Source organism: Hordeum vulgare, chromosome 5H (assembly GCF_904849725.1).
Source record: "Hordeum vulgare subsp. vulgare chromosome 5H, MorexV3_pseudomolecules_assembly, whole genome shotgun sequence".
Lineage (NCBI taxonomy): Eukaryota > Viridiplantae > Streptophyta > Magnoliopsida > Poales > Poaceae > Hordeum > Hordeum vulgare.
Window position 1 is genome coordinate 558,646,602 of NC_058522.1, and position 20,354 is coordinate 558,666,955.

The 20,354-nt window shown below is 46.7% G+C and overlaps 3 protein-coding genes and 1 long non-coding RNA gene across 12 annotated transcripts; all 4 read left to right on the forward strand.

The window, feature by feature from the left end:
• Positions 1-663: 663 nt before the first annotated feature.
• On the forward strand, positions 664-1,188 carry LOC123400160. Its single transcript, XM_045094577.1, has one exon. The coding sequence runs from the start codon at positions 729-731 to the stop codon at positions 993-995; it is 267 nt and encodes an 88-aa protein (XP_044950512.1). The 5' UTR covers positions 664-728; the 3' UTR covers positions 996-1,188.
• Positions 1,189-6,422: 5,234 nt separating this feature from the next.
• On the forward strand, positions 6,423-12,286 carry LOC123399138 (putative receptor-like protein kinase At4g00960). The gene is made up of 6 exons (XM_045093562.1): positions 6,423-7,340; positions 10,765-10,898; positions 10,934-10,939; positions 10,994-11,204; positions 11,285-11,534; positions 11,633-12,286. Exons 1-6 carry the CDS (start codon positions 6,464-6,466, stop codon positions 12,096-12,098), a joined length of 1,944 nt encoding a protein of 647 aa, XP_044949497.1. The 5' UTR covers positions 6,423-6,463; the 3' UTR covers positions 12,099-12,286.
• An 820-nt stretch (positions 12,287-13,106) lies between these two features.
• LOC123452933 lies at positions 13,107-13,622 on the forward strand. Its single transcript, XR_006632675.1, has 3 exons — positions 13,107-13,168; positions 13,315-13,335; positions 13,453-13,622. It is a non-coding gene; the product is annotated as an uncharacterized LOC123452933 (long non-coding RNA).
• A 670-nt stretch (positions 13,623-14,292) lies between these two features.
• LOC123452932 lies at positions 14,293-20,021 on the forward strand. 9 transcript variants are annotated; one of them, XR_006632672.1, is made up of 7 exons: positions 14,297-14,738; positions 15,336-15,442; positions 16,470-16,573; positions 17,956-18,057; positions 19,048-19,119; positions 19,337-19,387; positions 19,612-20,021. XR_006632672.1 is itself a non-coding variant. In XM_045129677.1 (6 exons), the coding sequence occupies exons 1-5, from the start codon at positions 14,601-14,603 to the stop codon at positions 19,342-19,344; spliced, it is 459 nt and encodes a 152-aa protein (XP_044985612.1). In that variant the 5' UTR covers positions 14,297-14,600; the 3' UTR covers positions 19,345-19,387; positions 19,612-20,021. The 9 variants fall into 9 exon arrangements, 4 of the variants coding, with proteins under 4 accessions (XP_044985612.1, XP_044985608.1, XP_044985611.1 ...); XM_045129677.1 differs by lacking the exon at positions 19,048-19,119; XR_006632671.1 differs by having other exon boundaries at positions 19,048-19,387.
• Positions 20,022-20,354: the final 333 nt, after the last annotated feature.

The window sequence follows — 20,354 nt, forward strand, 5'->3', positions numbered from 1 at the left end:
CGAAAACCATGGCACTTGTTTGATGCTTTTCTGGACTGTCGATTTTTAGGATTGGACAAGATGTTTTGTCCTTGCAGCTAACTGTTTGTAGGAATTGACGTCAATACACGCCGGGATGAACAATTCAACTCATGTACAGTTGATAGTGCGCAAGAAATAGAATGCTATAGATTTTGACAAATTCAGAGAGCTGACCTGACCGATCGTATCGATTGCTCTATTCGCTTTGGCCAACTCGGCCTCATGCATGCATGCCGTACGTGTTTGTGCGCTCAGCAGTTACGTGCCAGTGAACATGCACATGCACGTGCGATTTCGTTCGTCCCCGATTCTTTCGGAATCCTCGACCGGGTCAACAGTTCTCACATTTTGTTTTCCGCTTAATTTCTGCTTGCTTGCTTGCTCGAGTGTCCATCTGATCACTTGCTTGTCAACACTGATCACCATTGGATTAACTAAATAAATGGCGATAGATCACACGGCCCAGTCGAGGACTGGCCAGTCAAAAAGCAACACAGAGAACCGCGGCTGCACTGCCTCTCATCATTCAAATCAGTCGCCTAACCATACACACGACTGCGGTGGGGGGCACGTCTAGTCTAGCTAGTCGTAGCTACTATAAATAGAGAAACATACACACCATGTCTGCGCGAAGCCAACCAAGCAAACTACCATTGCACATTCTGCAACGGAGCTAAGCTTAGCTAGAGCGAAGAGAGATTTGTGCGATGGGATGTGGGAAGAAGAGGGCAGCGCTTGCGTCCCTGTTCGGGTTCAAGAACCAGAGGCAGGAGGAGGAGGAGCCCACGGCGGCGAGTCGGCACCAGCAGCAGCTGGCGGCGCCGCAGTTGGGGTACCGGCATCACAGGGTGCGGCCGAGCGACGACGACGACTACACCCGGCATTGGTACGCCGAACGCGACATCGACCGGAAGGCCTCCGAGTTCATCAACAAGGTCCACCGCCGGATGCTCGACAACGAGCAAGACGGATAGTACGTATAATCCACCGGCCGGGTCAGCATGCAGGACCTAGCTAGCACAAAGCCGCCGGGACGTGTGCATGGTTGCCTTTGTGTGTGTGTGATCAATTGCTTTGTTTTGGCTGGGTACTTTGTTGTTTCCATCTGGCCGGATGTGTATGTAACTACCATGATCGCGTGTGTTGCGGTGTCTGATGGAGTGATGGTAGGTATTTTCGTAAATTTGCAGATGCCTGAAATGCATAAACTAATAAAAGTTGAGGTTGAGCAGTATATATTTTTACCCTAAGTGAGCCAATCGAAAAAGCATCTACAACCGGAGTTAGCAAATATGAACCCTTAAACGTCCGTCAATGTGACCGGGTGTGTTCTTTTTAAGCCCCTATTTTTTTGTCTACGCATCCGTATCTTCCATTTTGTTTCTCATATGTCCGGTCATTTGCACGTGATTGATGAAGAAAAAAAGAAAAATAAATAAATAAATAAGAAAAAAGAAAAGATGGACCCGGTGAGGTCGCGTCCTATAAGTGGCACTTGCAAAAAAATTATTGTGTAAGCACTTGCAAAAAAATAAGAACCAATCAAGACTCACCTTGGTCCCAGAGATCGCTCATGCGCGCCTTCTAAACCGTGACGGAGGGAGTAACAATTTGTTGAGAATTTAGAGAGAGTCAACACACATATTGGTGAAGACTCTACATCACTCTCATGACTTTTGAAGGGCATTTAGGGTACCTTGAACAAGAGTAGATGTATTTGTACTTTAAACATGAGGCTTTGAATTGTCCTCAATTTCAAGTTTAAACAAACAATGTTACGAAAATGATCATGATTCACATTACAACTCCTTATTACTATTTACTAAACTGGGGATGATACAACTCACCAAATATCACAATAATCTAGTCCCAAGATTCCAACAGGTTAGATAAATGCAATAAGCACAGATGTCTACCCCAATCTTCTCATTTCCGTGTTGCTTCTTTCTCGGGGAGGCGGATCCATTGCATCATGGAGGACTTGGCATCTTTATATTACATCCTAGCTTTAAAGGATTGGTAATGTACTCATATTAACAGCATAACAGCATGCATCTTCTGAAACCTCGTCTCCTAAGAAGAAGAGAAATATGTTTTTGACTGGTTTGCCTCACAAAGGATCAAAAGATTATGTAATTAACTAGCAATATTGGGTGTTTGGGTTTTCAACGGAATGTCATCATGCTCGAGATTCTTCTGTTTTATAACTTAATGCTTAGGGTGTATACAAGGGCTTCGAACATCTGGAGTGGGGTATTAGCCATTGGATAAAATGTGTTGACCTATTGAATTAATGGATGCAACGCCCATCTCAACCTATGCATAAGAATGCTAGCATTGTTTGGATCGCTTAATTCACATGCATATGCTTGTTATTATGTGTCATTGCATTAACGAGGGATGCTACTAGTGAAATTATAAACCCCGATCCAATTTGCTCCATAAGAAAACCATCGAAATCCCATTTGCATTCACTTTAAATTTTAGTTATAAATTAATCAAAAATACTTCATATAAAATTATCTAGTCATAGATTGTCGTAGTTATCAAGATTTATGTGTTTGGAAAGCGCACTAGAATTGTTGGAGGCACATGTAAATTGATTTATTTGTTTCACTGATGCCAGAAGAAAAACCTTGTTGTAGTGGATAAATCCTAAACAAACTAAATAAACACGTAAGACCAAAGCAAGAGCAATCCCGCCGGCAAGAGTTGGATTCCACCGTGCCTCCGTGGCCATAAGGTCAGAGAAGACGAGGTAGATCGACGGCGTCACCGGCGAGAGGCGGGGAAACCCTAAACGCGTTGAAATTTTTCCTTCTTTTGCCAGAAAGAAAGAAAGCAATTTGATTCTTCGTAGCAAATCAAATGAACTTGATTCTTTTTTTAGCAAATGAACTTGATTCAGATGTGAAAAATAAACGATCTTGATTCATGTACATTCTGTTTGCTCCGTAAACCAAATAAAATAATATAACATTTTTTTGGAGCAAAACCCAAATATAAAAAAAAAACTAAAGCTCGATGATGGGGTTAGGACCAAAAATGCTACGTCTACGAACAGCCTATGTATTGTTACGTGATCTATCTTCTAACTACTAAACTCTCCCCCCTGATTTCAACCGGGGTGGGCCTCAGCCACTAAGCCTACTCCAATTACTAACTCCCACAACAACCTTTACGTAAAATCACCATGTAAGATTACGTGAGTCTAGCATTGCTCGGGTGTGGGGAGAGAAAGATAAGTTGAGCGATATTGATAATTTTATTCTTCTAAGACCCTTTTCGGACACGGAGATCAAGAATGCTTTGTTCTCTATGAAACATAATAAAGCCCCTGGTCCTTACAACATTCCAATTGAATTTTTTCAATATTGCTGGGACATTGTGAAAAAAGATGTGATGTTGCTTTTTGAATGATTTTACGAGAATAAGCTTGATGTGGAGAGACTTAACTATGGTATTATAACTTTGCTTCCCAAAGTGGCTGGGGCTAATAAGGTGCAACAATTCAGGCCTATATGTTTACTGCATTGTGTGTACAAGTTGATCACTAAAGTGCTTACTATTAGATTGGAACCTTTTGTTGATATTCTATTTAGTAGGCACCAAAATGCTTTCATTAAGAATAGGGATATCATGGATGGGATTATGTCATTACATGAAATTCTACACCATTCATGTGCTCGTAAGAAACCTGGGATTATTCTCAAACTTGATTTCGAAAAAGCTTATGACAAAGTAAATTGGGACTTCTTGTTGGAATGCCATAGTAAAAGGAAATTTAACACCCGATGGATAGATTGGGTTAGGAGAATATTGGTGGGAGGCACTATAAGTGTGAAGTTGAATGATGAGGTGGCGGATTACTTCCAAAGTGCCAAAGGAGTGAGACAGGGTGATCCCCTATCTCCCTTCCTATTTAATCTGGCAGCTCATTGCCTAACAAAGATGGTCCTTAAGGCGCGGGAAAACAATTTGTTTACTGGATTAGCAGCAGATATAGTGGAACATGGGGTAGCTATTCTTCAGTATGTTGATGATACCATCTTGTGCTTTGAAGATAATCCCAGTAATGTTGTTAATATCAAATTGTTGCTACATGTGTTTGAAATTATGTCACGCCTGAAAATCAATTTTCTGAAAAGTGAGATTTTCTCGGTTAGTGCTGACGATGAAACAATGAGAAATTATGCTGAAATGTTTAATTGTGAAATTGGATCTTTTCCCATTAAATATTTAGGCATGCCTGTCAGCTATGCTGGCCTTAAAGGCAATGACTCGTTGTTTGTTGATGACAAGTTTACTAGCCATGGGGAAACCTGGATTAGTGAAACTTTGTCTAGCGGGGGTAGACTTATTAAAGTCAATGTTGTACTATCACATATGCCATCCTATTATATGTCCATGGCCTTGATTAAGAAAACTACTTTGGAAAGATGGGACAAGCCTATGAGGAAATTCTTTTGGCATCGTAATGGGAGGAAGGGTTATCATATGGTGAAATGGACTCGTATTTGTAGATCCAAGATGAAAGGGGGGCTGGGGGTTAAGGATTTGAGAAAGCAAAATATTAGCTTGCTGGCAAAATGGTGGTGGAAACTTGAGAAAAAGGAAGGGCTATGGCAGGATATTGTGAAAGCTAAATATCTTAAGAAAACCTCAGTGGCTAAGGTCAAACAGAAAGCTAATGATTCCCCTTGTTGGAAAGCTATATTGAAAGTCAAAGGGCATTATATGGATCGTAGAGGAATCCAGTTGAATAGAGGAAATATAGCTGGTCTTTGGCTAGATGACCTGGGAGATAACTTCCTTTTAAAAGATAGATATCCTGAACTTTTTGAGATTTGTATGGATAAGGAGTGTACTATAGATAAGATGGAAAGCTTGAACCATCTTTCTTCTTTTAAAAGAAGATTGTCCAGTGAAATGCTCCAGAAGTGGGATGAAATGAGGAGATATGTGCTGGCCAAGATTGATAAAGATAAGGATGATGAGATATACTGGAAGTTGGACAACTCCAGAGAATACTCTACTAAATCTATGTACAGGTGGTTGGAAAAAAACCTTGCGGGAGCCAGTTACAAATGGATTTGGGGGGCCAAGATTCCTCTGAAAATTCAAATTTTCTTGTGGCAACTTTTCCAAGAATCTATTCTTACGAGAGATAACATGAAGAAACGCCAATGGCAGGGGGACCCTAAATGTTCATTCTGTGAGCAGCCTGAATCGGCTCAGCACTTATTCTTCTTGTGTCTGGTTGCCAGGGTAGTTTGGAGGACTGTAGGAGCTATGTTTGGAACTAGTTATGTTCCAAAGTCTATATGGCAGGTTTATGCATGGTTATATGCTTTTTGCCTGGTTTTTGTGATGTTTATACTGTTGGCTTAGCCGCAATTTGCTGGGCTATATGGTTGGCCCGGAATCGTGCCACATTTGAGAGGAAGTGGATCAATACTCCTTTTGAGATTGTCTCTACAGCCTGTGCATTTCTTAAATATTGGACAGACTTGCAAAAATCTGTGATGATGGAGGTGGTCAAAAAAGGCGCCGAAATGCTGGAAGAGAGTGCATCTCAGATGTTGTTCCTGTGCGGGCCGCTGATGCCAGAAACTACTGAGCAAGCTGATGAAGAAGAAGGCTGGGAAAAGTGGTAATGCAGATGAAGCTGGTGTGTGAGCTGGTGGCGCTTGCTGGATGTTTGCACGCTACCAGAGATAGTTTCTCTTATCTGTGGTTGTAGTTTGATCTTTTAGCTGTTTGTGCTCTCTGAGCCTGATCTGTAGTTTGATGTATGAAGATACTAGAGTGGTACTGTTATGTTGGTAGACTAGTTTTTGATATGCGTGGTGGTTGATGATACCAGGTTTTCCCTCCATAGTCTATCGTTCCTGATGACAGGCGTAGATGGTGGGTTTCCTGGTATTGCCACGAGCTCGTTTCTTTCCCTTTTTCTTCTCTCTGTTTTTGGTCCGAAAAATATTGTATTTTCGTTATGAAAGTAATGGAAAGGAAAGGAGTCCGGTTCGAAAAAAGCATTGCTCGGGTTTAGACGAACAGACGCGTTCTGGCCGCTTTTTTCATTTGGGGCTCCGAATACCGCAAACCGTGCGACTGCATGGCACGGACCGAGTCATGGTTGCTGGAGCCCCTGAATAAATTTCAGACGAATACAGTGGGCTAATCAGTGATCACCATCGTCCGTTCAAACTTTCTTTTTGAACAGGAAACTTCTGTTCTTTGTTGGTCATATACTCTGTATGTGAGAAGAAACTTCTGTTTTTTGAACAGGAAACTTGTGTTCTTTCTTGTGTCCCAGCTCTGCATGCTGACCACTATGGTCCAGTTAGCTGCTTAAATAATAGCGTCGCGAGTGACACGTACATTTGCATCATCACGACTCAAACGCCGAACACAGCCATCACCGGTGCGTGCACCCACCATGCCGTCGGTGAAGGTGAAGCCTCCGTCCACGGCGCCGCACATGTTGCTCCTCGTCCTCCTCGCGGCGAGCCTCGGAGCTTCACAAGCGTGGGTACAGTGCGGCCCCTCGGCCGCTTCTCCCTCCCCAGCACCTGCACCTGCACCATCGCCGGCGTCGTCCACCACCGCAAACAGCAGCGTGTTCCGGGCCAATATCCTGGCACTCCTCGACGAGCTCCCGCATGCGACGGCGCCCACGGGCTTCGCCTCCCTCTCCCGGGGCACCGGCAGCGACCGCGCCTTCGTCCGCGGCCTCTGCCGCGGCGACCTCGCCGAGTCCGTGTGCCTGGCCGACCTGCAGGAGGCCGTCCGGAACCTGAGCGGCAGGTGCGCCTCCAGCCGGAGCGCGGGGGCGTGGTACCGCCAGTGCTACATCAGCTACGCCGACACCAACGACTCGGCCGTCTACGAGGGGCGCATCGGCGGGATACTGTACGACACCCGCAGGGTGGCCGACGCGGACAGCTACCAGCGGACGTACTACGCGCTGATGAGCCGCCTGGTGGCGCGCGCGGCCGGCGGCGGCAACCGGTCGGCGCGGACGAGCATGTTCGCGACGGGAGAGGCGGTGTACGCCGGCGACGACCCCAACGGGACGATGTACGGGCTAGTGCAGTGCATGAGGGACCGCAGCGACGCCGAGTGCCAGCAGTGCCTGCAGTCGCTGGTGCCGAAGCTGCCGACGTGCTGCCGGGGGTATCAGGGAGGGGTGGCAATGGACTTCAACTGCCACCTCCGGGTCCAGTTGTACACCTACTACGACCTGGCGCTCGACGCGCCGCCTCCGGCTCCGGCTCTCCCACCGCCGTCGCCGCCGTCCACCGGAGAAAACCCCGGTAAGCAACTTTCTCCAACAACAGCGACTAGACTGGAGAAGGGTCTTGAGTCTTGACCCGTCAAACTCCGCGTGGATAGTACCGTCGCCATCGTGCCGAGCCACACAGAATTTTCCTGCTGCACGTACGGGTCGGGCACGCCTCTGCTTTTGCTTTGCACGGAGAGACGGACGCTGAAATCGCACAAAAAATTTGCTGTAGGAAAGGGGAGGCCGTCAAAGCGTGCGGTCGTTGTTGCAGCCACGCTTACAACTGGAACGCTGCTCCTCGTGCTGCTCCTCGTGCTCCTCTGTGTTTACATGAAGAGGCGGGCCGACAAGAGACCAAGAGGTATATACACACACTTGCTCTAGCTGCCATGGATTTCAGAGTTTCCTTAATTCTTCAGGAACTTATTCCTTTTTATTTTATTTTATTTTTTGAAACGGGACAAAGGATTTGCCATTTTTATTGATTATAAGAGGGGAGTTTTAGAGGTTTAAGGTGCATGGCCGAACTACAACAATCACTCTCGCGGCATTATACATTATTTAAGTGCTTCGCTTCCGCAAGACTTCAAAATCAGACTTCATCTTTTATCCTAGCGACGACGACACCCATTGAGACTGCATTATTATGAAAGATCATTGCATTCCTCTCTTTTCACACCTTCCAAGAAATAAGCAACATCAAGGAAGCAAGCCGCTTTCGTTATTTTTTTTTATTTTAGAGAAGGAGGTTCAATCCCCGGCCTCTACATCAATCGATGCATACGGCCATTTTTATCAATTATTTAACATATGTCTAATAAGAACATACATCAAACCATCCGAAGTCATCACTCACACCTGCAAAACTCGATAATGTGGAGTGCTCTCACTCCCCATATCTAAAATCGATGTCGTCACCGATACATCCACATAATGTATCGGAACTCACAGATGGTGCAGCAGACCTAAAGCGTACACCACATACACACGTTTTAGATGCCGCCATCATCATTAGGCCGCTAACCCATCTTCAGGAGAGAGATCTGTATCATCCTTGCCAGTCCGTCCATCCGTCGACGGCACCACGGCTCGTCAGTCCAGACATGAAGCTTCTGGAAGATCTGTCGTGCGTAGCACCTGCCGATCAGGCATGACACAACGTAGCATCTGTCTGCCACGCAAGATGATCGACGCCACCACGGCGCCAAACAACGCCACCGCCCTGCTCTCATTCGTCCAGACACGAAGATTCTGGAAGAGCGGCTTTCGCGATTGGGTTTTCTTATTTGCGTTCTGGTTCCACCACTCTTTAACAGAAGTTGTGTCACTCCAATCAAAAGGATGTACATCATGGATACCCATCCAATTTTTGACCATGTGCCAAACCCTCATAGTGTATCGACACTGGAATAAAAGGTGGGCCGCCGACTCCTGGACTTGTTTGCATAGGGGACAAAGATTGCAGTTTGGCCAGCCACGACGTTGTAGCCTGTTTGTCGTCCATATCCTATTGTTGATTGCCATGCTATGTGAAAAACTTACATTTAGGAGGTGCCCAAATCTTCCAAACGACTGGGATCATGGCCGTGTCAGTGTGGCCCAAGAATTGCGACTTGTAGGCCGTCGTGGTCGAGTAGAGTCCGTCAAAAATGAATTTCCATGTTATGGTGTCGCCTGTATGGATGTCGAGGTGGACATGGGTGACCCTATCCCAAAGGAAGACAAACTCGAAGAGGTTTTCAACTGCGATGGCCTGAACAATATCGACCTGGGAAGTCCAGTAATTGTTTTGCAGAGCCCTACGAACCGAGCAATTCTTCTGCTTTGACAAACCAAAGATTTGAGGAGCCAAGTCCTTGGGCCTAATCCCATCAAGCCAAGGAGACTCCGAGAATTTGGCACGCATGTCATCCTCAACTTGGGCCTTGGTAGCAACAGTAAAGATATTTCGGTCATTATCATTATAAAGGGTTCCCAAGCCAACGCATGATTTGTCCGGATGAAGCCGAAAAAGGGTTCCCCGCTTTGTATTACAAAGCAACCAACCGATACAATCAACAGTAGGTGTTGGGCCGGAAGCAACACAATCACACCCAAAAGAAACGAAAGAGAAACAACAAGAGAAAAATGCCGACAACGGCGGATCGACGGAAACGAAGACGCTTCACGACCACTGCGCCCACCGAAGATCTCCCACCAAGCTCCAAGGCTCCGAAGCACCGGTATCAATCAACACCTCCAAGAAGGACCGCGACGATGAAGACGCTGCTGCCAAGGGTTTCCCCCGGTACGTGACGAGGCAAGAGGAAGGGTCGCCCCGACGCCCTCCAGGAAGGTCCGACGGCACTCACCGGTGTCGCTGCGTCGGTGTCGGCCAGGCCGACAGGGATTTCCCTCGATCCCAACCTTCACCTCGGATGCTCCAGAGCCTGCCACCAAACCAACCACCATCTTGCGCCACCGCGGTCATGAAGCCTCCACGCCGTATCACCACGGCACCATGAAGTGAGGCCTACACAGCGGGGAATAGGAGCCGGGACTAGGGTCCACAACACCGTGGCACGCGGGAGGGTACAACCTCCACCGTCGACGACGGTAGCCGACCGGGCACAATACCAGGAGCATACCAAGCCCGTGGGCCCACAGGCCCGGCCGGGACCTCCACGCCCATAAAGCTCCAGTCATCGCGCTGCAGCAGGCGCACCATCGACGTCGCCGCCCCCCGTTCGAACTGCTCCTCCACCTCACCACACAGACGACGATGAAGCCACGCCGGGAGCCGGCCCGCTAGGACCCATTTGGGCCCCACAGGACCCAGATCTGGGCCGGGGGCACGTCGCCGGCCAACCTGCGTCACCATGCCGTCTCATCGCCAAGGGGCAACACCACCACCTCGCGCGTCGCCGGCCACTGCTGCCGGGTCGCCGGACCGTCGCCGAGCCGAGGAGCACCGCCGCCACCCCCATGCCCCGGGCAGGGAGCCGCGCGCGGGGGGACAGGCAGTCCCGCCGCCGCCAACACCATCCGGCCAAGCGCCGGAGGCGACCGTCGACGGCGGCTGGGAGGGAAGGGGAACGGAGGGAGGCCAAAGAGGGGAGGGGCTCGCGCCGCCCCGGCCACCTCCCGGGAAGACGAAACGGAGCGGATCCGGGAGGGGAAGAGGGGAAGGGGGGACGGGGACGGCCGGCGGTGGCGGCGGGAGGAGGGGGAGGAACCCTAGGGAGCGGGGTAGGCGAGGGGTCGTCCGGGTGAAGCCACCCGTCCCACAACCACGTTAGGCGAAAGGCAAGGGTAAACTTCTCGAGATTTGTAGGATTCCAAAGCCTCCATGCAGCATGGACTTGCACACTTGTTTTCAATTTATGTTTCATCTTTCGTCCGTGACCTTATCACAACCTGTCCAAAGAAAAGCACATCTGAGGACATCGATCCCCTGTCCTGTGACACTGTGACAGGTGGTGCTAGAGAAGATAGCAGCACCACGTACGTTAGTTCGGAGCAGTTTACTCTGCCGTTGCTGAGGGCGGCGACGGGCAACTTTGCCGCGGAAAACAAGCTGGGCGAGGGAGGTTTCGGCCAGGTTTTCAAGGTACGCGACCGAGACCAATTATCTTGATTAATCAGTGGGATGCAGGCAGGCTAGCGCTGCTGCTTACTACTACCGGTACTGGAGTACATTCGCAGGGTAAGATGCCGAATGGACAGGCGATAGCAGTGAAGAGGCTGTCCCAGAGCTCCTCACAGGGGTTCCACGAGCTGAAAAACGAGCTGGTGCTGGCAGCCAAGCTCGGGCACAGGAACCTCGTGCAGCTCCTCGGGGTCTGCTTGGAGGAGAAAGAGAAGCTGATCGTCTACGAGTACCTGCCAAACAGGAGCCTCGACACCCTCCTTTTCGGTACGTCCAAACACGTACGAATTCTCTCAACTATACATATCTCCGGCCCAATGTCTTCACGAGCACCATTAATTGTGCAGATAACGGGAGGCGGCGGCGGCGGCGGCATGGCCTGGACTGGAGGAAGAGGCACACCATCATCTGCGGGCTTGCCCGTGGACTGCTCTACCTCCACGAGGAGTCGCGGCTGAGGGTCATCCACCGGGACCTCAAGCCCAGCAATGTGTTGCTGGACGAGCACATGAACCCCAAGATCTCCGACTTCGGCCTGGCTCGTGCATTCCGGGGAGACCAATCCAGAGACGTCACCAAGCGAGCGGCCGGCACCCTGTAAGCTTAGCTAGCTACCTATCTCCATGGATCGTTATGACGAACAAGCTGCCTCTTGCTTTGTACTGATGCACGTACGTACATATGCGCGCGTGCAGCGGGTACATGTCGCCGGAGTACGCCTACTGCGGCCACGTCTCCGTCAAGTCGGACATGTACAGCTTCGGCGTCATCGTGCTCGAGATCGTCACCGGTCGGAGGAACAGCAGCGCCGGCCAAGACCAGGCTGCAGCTAGCAGCTTGTTGAGCGAGGTGTGGGAGAAGTGGAGGGCCGGGACGGCGGCGGAGATGGCGGACGCGTCGCTGGGCGGCCAGTACCCTCGGCCTCAGCTGCTCAGCTGCGTGCACATCGGCCTCCTCTGCGTGCAGAAGAAACCGGAGCTCAGGCCCGACGCGTCGGAGGTCGTGCTCATGCTCAGCAGCCAGTCCACGTCGCGCCGGGCGCCCTCCAGGCCAGCCTTCTACGCCGGCTCCACCACGGGAGCGGTCGCCGCCTCAAGTGCTCGTCGTTGCGAAAATGTTTCACGGAATGGTGTCACCATGTCGGAGCTTGAACCGAGGTAGCAGCTGGGTACTAGTAGTAGTACTACAAAAAAGAACAGGTTTGACTGCATCTCACATACCTGCACTAAGGAGTACGAATTCAAAAAATGACCAATGTAACGTAGGTATCAAAAAAATTCTTGATGGGATAGTATATTTTGTCCACTTTTCAATTGTTAACCTCATTGATTAAGGACCTCTTAGATTCACATCTCTACTATTAAAGCATGATCAAACATCGTGATGGTTCGACCTCTCGTTAGCTCGTCCTCCACCCACGTTCTTCTCCCACTGATTTTTTTCCAACCCTTCGAAAACCAAACGACTCAATAAAAAAAACCAGATTCATGTGCCTCACCCCGCCCCCACGCGCTAGCCGCTAACCCTCCCTAGGCTGGAACCGCCCCCGCCCTCGCGCGCTAGCCGCCGTTCCCGACGACGCCCCCGCCCCCGCGCGCTAGCCGCCGCTCCCGACGCCGCTCGGTCGCCCGCCCCCGGCGTAGATGCTCTAAATCGGGTGCAGATGCTCTAACACCACAGTCAACTGATGACACCCGTCCCCACCGCCAGCCGAAGCCCATCCGATCGGCGTCACGACTAACGCCGGCCTCCGCGCTACACTACGCCACGCCACCGTCCCCCAATGAGAGTCGCAGCCACATCCACAACCATCTCCCTCCTCTCGCCCTCCCGCTTCCGGACCTCCGCTCCCGCCAGCCTCCCCTACCACCCGGAGGCTGCGCGCTCGCCCGCCGCCGTCGAGCCCCCGGCCCCGCCGCTCTCCAAGGTCACGCCCCGTCCCCGGTTGGAGTTAATCGTTTTGCTTTTGTGTCGGGTCGGGGTCCGATCTGAAGAGGGTTTGGGTTCTGCGGGCGCAGTTCAAGGTGGCGTTGTGCCAGCTCTCGGTGACGGCGGACAAGGCTCGCAACATCGGGGGGGATGGCGGCGATGGCGCGGCGGGGTGTGGCGCTGGCGCTGGCGATGGCGCAGAGGGGGATGTGCTCCGCCTCGGCGCCCGCGGGGGAGCGTGCCGCGGCGACGCTGTCCTCGGAGGAGCTCATACGGATGGAGCAGGACTGCAGCGCGCACAAGTACGGTGATTGCTTTGCTTCTAGATCAGCACCCTCTCCCCCCTCCTCCTCGCACGCCTTCTGCTTGCGTAAATGTCTCAGTGCCAAATTCTGTTGTGTCGATCATTTCTCCGACCGTATGTTCTTCTTCGGCACTTCGTCTTCAGATAGCGCCCGTGGTTCCGCAGGTAGAGTAATCGATCACCAAATTGGGCTTGCAGAGACATTCTTCAGCACATTCTCGCATGCCAATTTTGTGATGTTTGTTTATTGCTACGGGTACCGACTGTATACACATGCTGCAGTTTATGTATACATCGTAGCAGTGACAGCGACTCAATGGAGTTGGGGGCTAGCCATCGATCCCATCTAGGGTCCTTAGGCGCCGCCATCATTGGATCTTCTAGGCCACGGCAAGGCATCAGATCTTTTAGTTAATTGTTGAAGGATACTGCAGGTTGTTTTGCAAGGAAAATGTATAAGATCAGAAGAGAAACAGCGGCTGCCATAATTCTTCAGAAGTATGCAAGAAGGTTACTGTTACAGCGGAATTACCATGAAACATGTTCAGCAGCTCTGCTTATCCAGTCTTGTATTCGAGGGTTTATTGCTCACCGCTATTTCTCAGCCATCAGAGAGCAGAAGGCTGCGTTAATGATACAGGTTCACCTCAACTTCCCCTCCCCACACCATAGACACGTATGCACACTGTGCAAGAAAGCAAACAAACTTAAACCAAGTGTACCATTTTAGTAGAAGGTAACTTGATTATCTGGGGATAATTGCCATGCTAGCAAGCAATTAGTTGAAAATTTAACTTGTAAGATCCTCTACATTATAAGCATGTTAATTTTTTTGTCCATCTACCTCTAGATTAATTGGAGTATTAGGAAGGTACTGGATGTTATACTGTAGTTATGTCATCACTTGCTTATAAGAGGTAACACTTTGTATTGTTGAATTTATGTGACATGAGTTTCTTGTTGCCACTTCGTAGTCCTTCTGGAGAAAACGGAAGGTTGCCATGCTTTTCCAGCGTTACAAGCAAGCCGCTATAGCAATTCAGTGTGCTTGGAGACAAAAGCTTGCAAGAAGGGAGCTAAGGAAACTCAGAATGGTATTTTTCTGGTTGCAATTCTGTAATTTATTTATGGCCTAATAAATTAATTGGCATGTTTCTAGCAGTGCTGAAAATAACATTATTAATTTGCTGTACCCAGTTTAAGAATTTTGAAGATCTGTTCTTTTCCTAAAACACCGCACAATTTCCTTTGTTAATGTCAACTTGTTTGAGGGAGCCACCTATCAGCACCATGTCAAGCAGCAGCTGTGTGGCTTAGCCTGAAATCTTAATTAGACATGGCTAAGATCTTGAGGGCCAGGTTAAATAATGTTGACTCGTTTGCAGATTCTTGTATGGAAAGAAGAAAGATAGGATTGACCATGTGCTTTGATGGTTGTATGGACGTCGATGGCCGTCGCCGGTCAAAGGAGTATGATGGCAGACGTTGTGGGGATGCCGCACTCAGCCTACCACGAGCTCCGGATCAAGACGATGGCGGCCGACGAGCAGAGTTTGCTCGTTGAGGAGGTCATCCTCCTCCCTGTACATTCTTGGCTTCGCAAGAACCTGATTGGTTTGATTTGATTCAGTAGTTCTTGTGGCATTGGGTTCTCAGATGCAACATTTCATTGAAAGTTCTTTACTCCAATGGAAGAAAAAAAATGTTATTACATAGTGGGGTTCAGTGGTAAATGCTCACATATTCTTGATCCCCAGATTTCCAGGTGGAACATAACTAGAGCAAATATTCTGTGTGGTTTCAACATCTTCTGATTTTTTAAAATTTGATTTTAATACCCTCTTTCCCTGAACAATTTACTCTGCATTTTTATTTGCCGTTCTTGTTTGGATGCTCATATTTGCATTGTTCTGCGACTACTTCAACAATACAAGAAGTTGGAGTAAATCCTTTTGTTGAAAAATTTGAGGCATCAGTTAAAATAGTAATAAAGCAAACAAGATCTGAGAACAGCTTCAGTTCTTAGTTAGCTTTTTATAACTTAGTTAGAAAATGATGTGTTATTTAAAGGCTCGTACTAGCTTTTCCTTACCCTACTTTATTTCTCAAAGGTTAGAGAGAAAGCATTCGAGAAAGATTGATACTTATTGCAGTCCCGCACGCAGGTGGCGGCGAGCGTTGGCAAGGGTTCGTTCGGAAGAGCAGGTGGCGTACAAGATCGTGTGGAGATCCAACGACCAGAAGTTCGGCTCCGTAGAGGACGCCGTTACAGGTGCGTCGATCTCAATCTTCTCCTCCATTGCCATTGTCTTCCTTAGCCGTGGGTGTAGCAGGTGTGCTCTCGCACTCAAAAGAATTTTCAATACGCGATGGGTTCTGTTCTTTCTAACTCAGTTATTGCTTGCCTTATCGTGACATCTTCTTTGCCATGGTGAGCACAACATGATTCGTTCGCCGTCATGCACCTTGTTATGGCATTAGTTGTGTTCAGAAATTAGTTTTAGTGAAGATCGAATGGTTTTTAGATTAGGTGGGGAATACATGAGTATTCTTTGTTCTGTAGTGTATTGTTAGTTAACTCAGACATATGCAGTGGGGTTATGTTTATTGAAGCAACCTAATTAATTACATCCATGGTAAACACTATTTCAGTGGGTTGTTCAACTGAGGTGTACTGTTGTATGACAAAGTTTATGCATTGGGAGACATGGCAGCATGTTAATTAAAGCCATGGTAAACACTATACATTCAGAATTCCTATGCAAATTGGGAAACCAGACCTTCAGTCATCGAATCCATAAAAGATTATGCAGTGGGTTAAACGGTTGTTTAACCGAGACGTATTATCTCTTCTAAAATATTGTTGAATGCATCTTCATGTGTGAAAATGTGGACGGTTACAGGAGAAACATAAACTTTATCATATATACAAAGTTGGAAATGTTTAACTGCTCAAATTTCTACTTTGCAAACAAATAAAGTGATGCAGGGTATTCAAATGTCTGTGGTTGATCAGAATTTACATTGGGTTCAGCAATAAATTGGTGCTTAATTGTTGCCTTGGTGATTGCTATTGTTTCATGGTTTCAGAAACATGTCTACTGTTGGACTGTCTCATAGTTTATGCCTGTTTTTCAATCCATTATATACGTATATCTACCTCATGTTAATGCTTTATCAAAATTGTCTCATTAATTCTTCTCACATTATTTTTCTCAAATACCAGTAATCCTTTGATTGGCCTGCACCTAATTTTATAACTCCTGCTAGAATTCTGAATCAAACTACTTCATATGCAGAACTAGAAGAATTCCAAGAAAGATCATTGCTTCAAGACTGGTAGCGGCCACAACATATTTGACATCAAAACTAGATCTGGGTCCTAGATATCCGGTCTTGCTCGGTGATATTTCTATTTTCCATTGTGTTATATACCTATATGATTGATTTGCTACACGAGGTAGTGAGAAAATCACCTGATACAAGGTCAAACAAAATTTCCATTTCTACAATACTAGCTACTAACCAACAATATGTGTTAACGATCTCATCACAGAGTGATTAGTCATAGTAGACTATGTGCCAGCTTATGTGAGTCCAATCAATCCATCTTTTACTGGCATGACCCATTGTGTAATTGGGATTATCCGCACCAACCTTCATAGACTCCTAAATAGCGGGGGTGAATCGTGTTGCAAGGTGAAAACCTAGCGCCACCAATCCCGTGCGTCTTCGAGAAGCCAATCCAGCCTCGCTCCCCTCCCTCTCCACTACGCCACCGGCTCCCCCCTTCTGCCCTGCTCTCCACTGCGCCGCTGCCTCCTCCCCTTCTGCCCTACTCTCCACCACACCGCCTCCTCCTCCCTTTTACTGTCCTCTCCAGCGGCTAGCAAAGTGAGACGACAACATCGCTCGATTCGATCTACGGAAGAGAGAATACGAGAGGGAGAGAGACAAGGAAGTGGAGGAGAGGAGATGAGGGAGAAAGAGATTGGAAAGAGGAGAGGAGGTGTGTCAGCAGATGAGAGATGGTCGCCAGAAGGAGCGCCCACTTTTCTCTTCGACGGTGGCGGAGCACCCACTTTTCTCTTCAGCGGTGGCGACGACTTGCACGCAAAGAGTAACACCACCGCCACTCGATTTGATATGCAGGAGAGAGAAGATGAGAGGGAGAGAAGCATGGAGAGGAGAGGAGGTCCGACGACGGACGGGACAGGATCACCGGAAAGAGTGCCGCTGGCTACTCTTTTGTAGTATACGAGTTAATAGTATAGATTCACCTACTCATTTTGTTAAAAAATACGAGTTATGTTAGAGACTAATACATGCCTTTGTGTGCTAATTATAGTTAGCAAAGTGTACTCTGGGATTCATATCACAAGAGAGAGGGTCTTGGACTTGGATTGAGATGATTATATGGAGAAGGCACATCGAAAGAGGCACATGTTTTATTTTTCTCTCTTCTGCCTAATTGCACGGATATGATAATTTGTATGCATTATTTGTTGTATGATTCAGATATATTAACATGTGCAAATGATGAATCATATTGGATTGAGAGTACGAAGTGTTGACTGATTTTATGAAGGAAGTTGATTATATTATATCATTCTCCTGATTTTTACTGGATATCTGCTTAGATGGGAGAATTATTTACCCATATTTTATTTGTTTCGATTGTTCGTTGCCCCTTGGCGTGTTCAATAGAAACCATCACCTATCGCTGGCTCGCTGCTATATATTGGCTTCATTAAGAGAGAGTAATGATGCAATAAATATCTGAAGGTGCAGATGCAGATTTTGGAGAAAAACCAAGAAGGCTAACATCGACCATCGACCGAGAAAAAAAATACATATTCAGGGTAAAAAAAATCTCCTTCGTTACAGGTGCGTTGGTCCCGATCCTCTCCTTCATTTTCCTCATGTTCCAATTTTTTACGGCAAGTGTTGCTCTTGCATTCCAGAATTTATGGTAAGCTATGCAGTCCTAGCCCTTTATTCAGATCTGGCTTGTCTTGTCCTTTGACACATCCACGATTCATTCGGCGTTTTGACTTCCGAGTTGTGTTGTGAGATCAATTTGGTGTAGATTATAGTAGATTACAATGGACGAGCAATGATTGTGTAGATCAAGTGGAGAATAAATGATTCTTAGCATTTTTATGTTCTAACACAAATATATAACGTAGGTCTGATGCCGTGAAACTAATATTCGCCTAGCCAGCGCTTTCGGTCGATGGCAAAACGAACACATAGCGAACCATGCTTGCCTTGAGATGGATTGAATCAGCTAACAACACACGCACACACACTCACATGTAACGTATTTGCTGTTTATAATTCTTCAACTCAGGGTGATACAGCCTAGGAGCTGCATGTATCACCTGGCTAAGCAGAGTTAGGATTTCTAGGCATGCAATTGTTGGTGAACTCTAGCAATCTTTGAGATCTATTAACAACCAAAAGAGAGAACTAGCAAGCTGGAGATTTGACCATCTAAATTCGTTGTGCTAATTTAAGTAGTTCTTAGCTATCATCTAACAAAACCATTACAATATTTATTGATATAGTCCATTGTTTGTTTTTCGATTTTTGGCAAATGGAGCAGGTTATGAAATCACATATTTCAATTAGTTTTTGGTCTGTCAGCTTGAGTAGTAATTCTTTATAGTGTCCCAGTTGTTATTTCATATAGGGTACCTTGCTATGGTGCAAGGGACTATAAGATACTTCATATAGGAGGTCGAGCCTAAAAAGGTACAATCATGTTAATCAATGTGTCATGATATTGTTCCTGCTTCAAAATGCACGCTCGGGTGTTAGTTAACAGTCCTCTAAATATTGATTTTCTGTTACAGAATTTGTCCATTTGTGCAGGCTTTCATTCATGATGGGCCAACCTTGAAGTCTTAACGATTACCCTTTCCAACATGCAACACTCGCGATGTGGTGCTTAATCCTGCTAATTTTTTTTGTCTATTAATTTTTATGTTTTTTTCACCTCAGATATTGTATTAATTTCGGTTGGGTTCTAACTAGAGATGCACATAAATAACTTGGTTCTCGGTATCATAAAACAAACAAGCCACAAACCTAGAAGGTTATTGATTATATGCTATAACCCATTTAATTAAGCTGGTTTTCTTGACACCATTTTCTATTGCAGGCTGTTGAATATATACAGTTTTTGCAAGAGAACGAACAGAAGTGTGGTTGGGTGAGGTCTGGATACAACATCTCACTTTTTGTTTGTTTCAACAATGCATTTTTCTTTTACTTCCTGCTTTGATCAAATTGGAACTAGCCTTGTAGATCAGAATAATTGAAAATTGATGTGTAATATTAGGTCTGTGATTGCAGTGTGTAAAATTGGCCTATTTATTCGATTCTTGTCATATAAAATGTGTATTTTTTACCCTAAATGTGTATTTTTTTTCTTAGATGCCCTTATGAATCAGGACCATCCACCATCGACCATTGACCGAGAAAAACCAAGAAGGCAAATGATTCATAAGGGCATCGCTGCTATGAACATCGTCTAATCAGTTAGTGTAACCATCGACCGAGAGCTGAGACTGGTGTTGAATTTTGATATGCGATGACATCTCTAGGGATGATGATACCTTTTCGTGTTTGATCTTTTCTTTACATACTACAACCACTGTAGCACTCAGCACCTTTTCAAGATTCTGAAGGATAGTTCTGTTTCTTTTCTTGCCTATTTGATCTGTGTTTTTATCAGGATGAATTACTCGAGGTAATGTGCCTTGGTGGTGTATGTGTATGTGTATCTTTATGTCGATGTTGTGTCAGACTTAATGTTTTTGTTAAATTTCATGGTTTGTATTCTATTACTATCCCCTCCATTGCATATTGCCAGTCTTTGATTTCCGGCATGGCATCATATTTCACATGAAATTCCAAATCAGCACCATCATTTGACCAATGTGTTTGTATATCTTTTGTTAACCCGTTGCAACGCACGGGCATTCAACTAGTCATTGTAAAGTGTAGACACGAATGAATAAGAAATAGCACAACATTAGAATGTCATGCTCATTTGAATCATTCAATATTTGAGTATTTTTTTATTGCATCACAGAAAAACATACACTAGTAGAAGACAAGGCTTTGGTCCAGCCAAGAAAAAAGCTTTAGTCCCGATTCTATTACAAACCGGGACC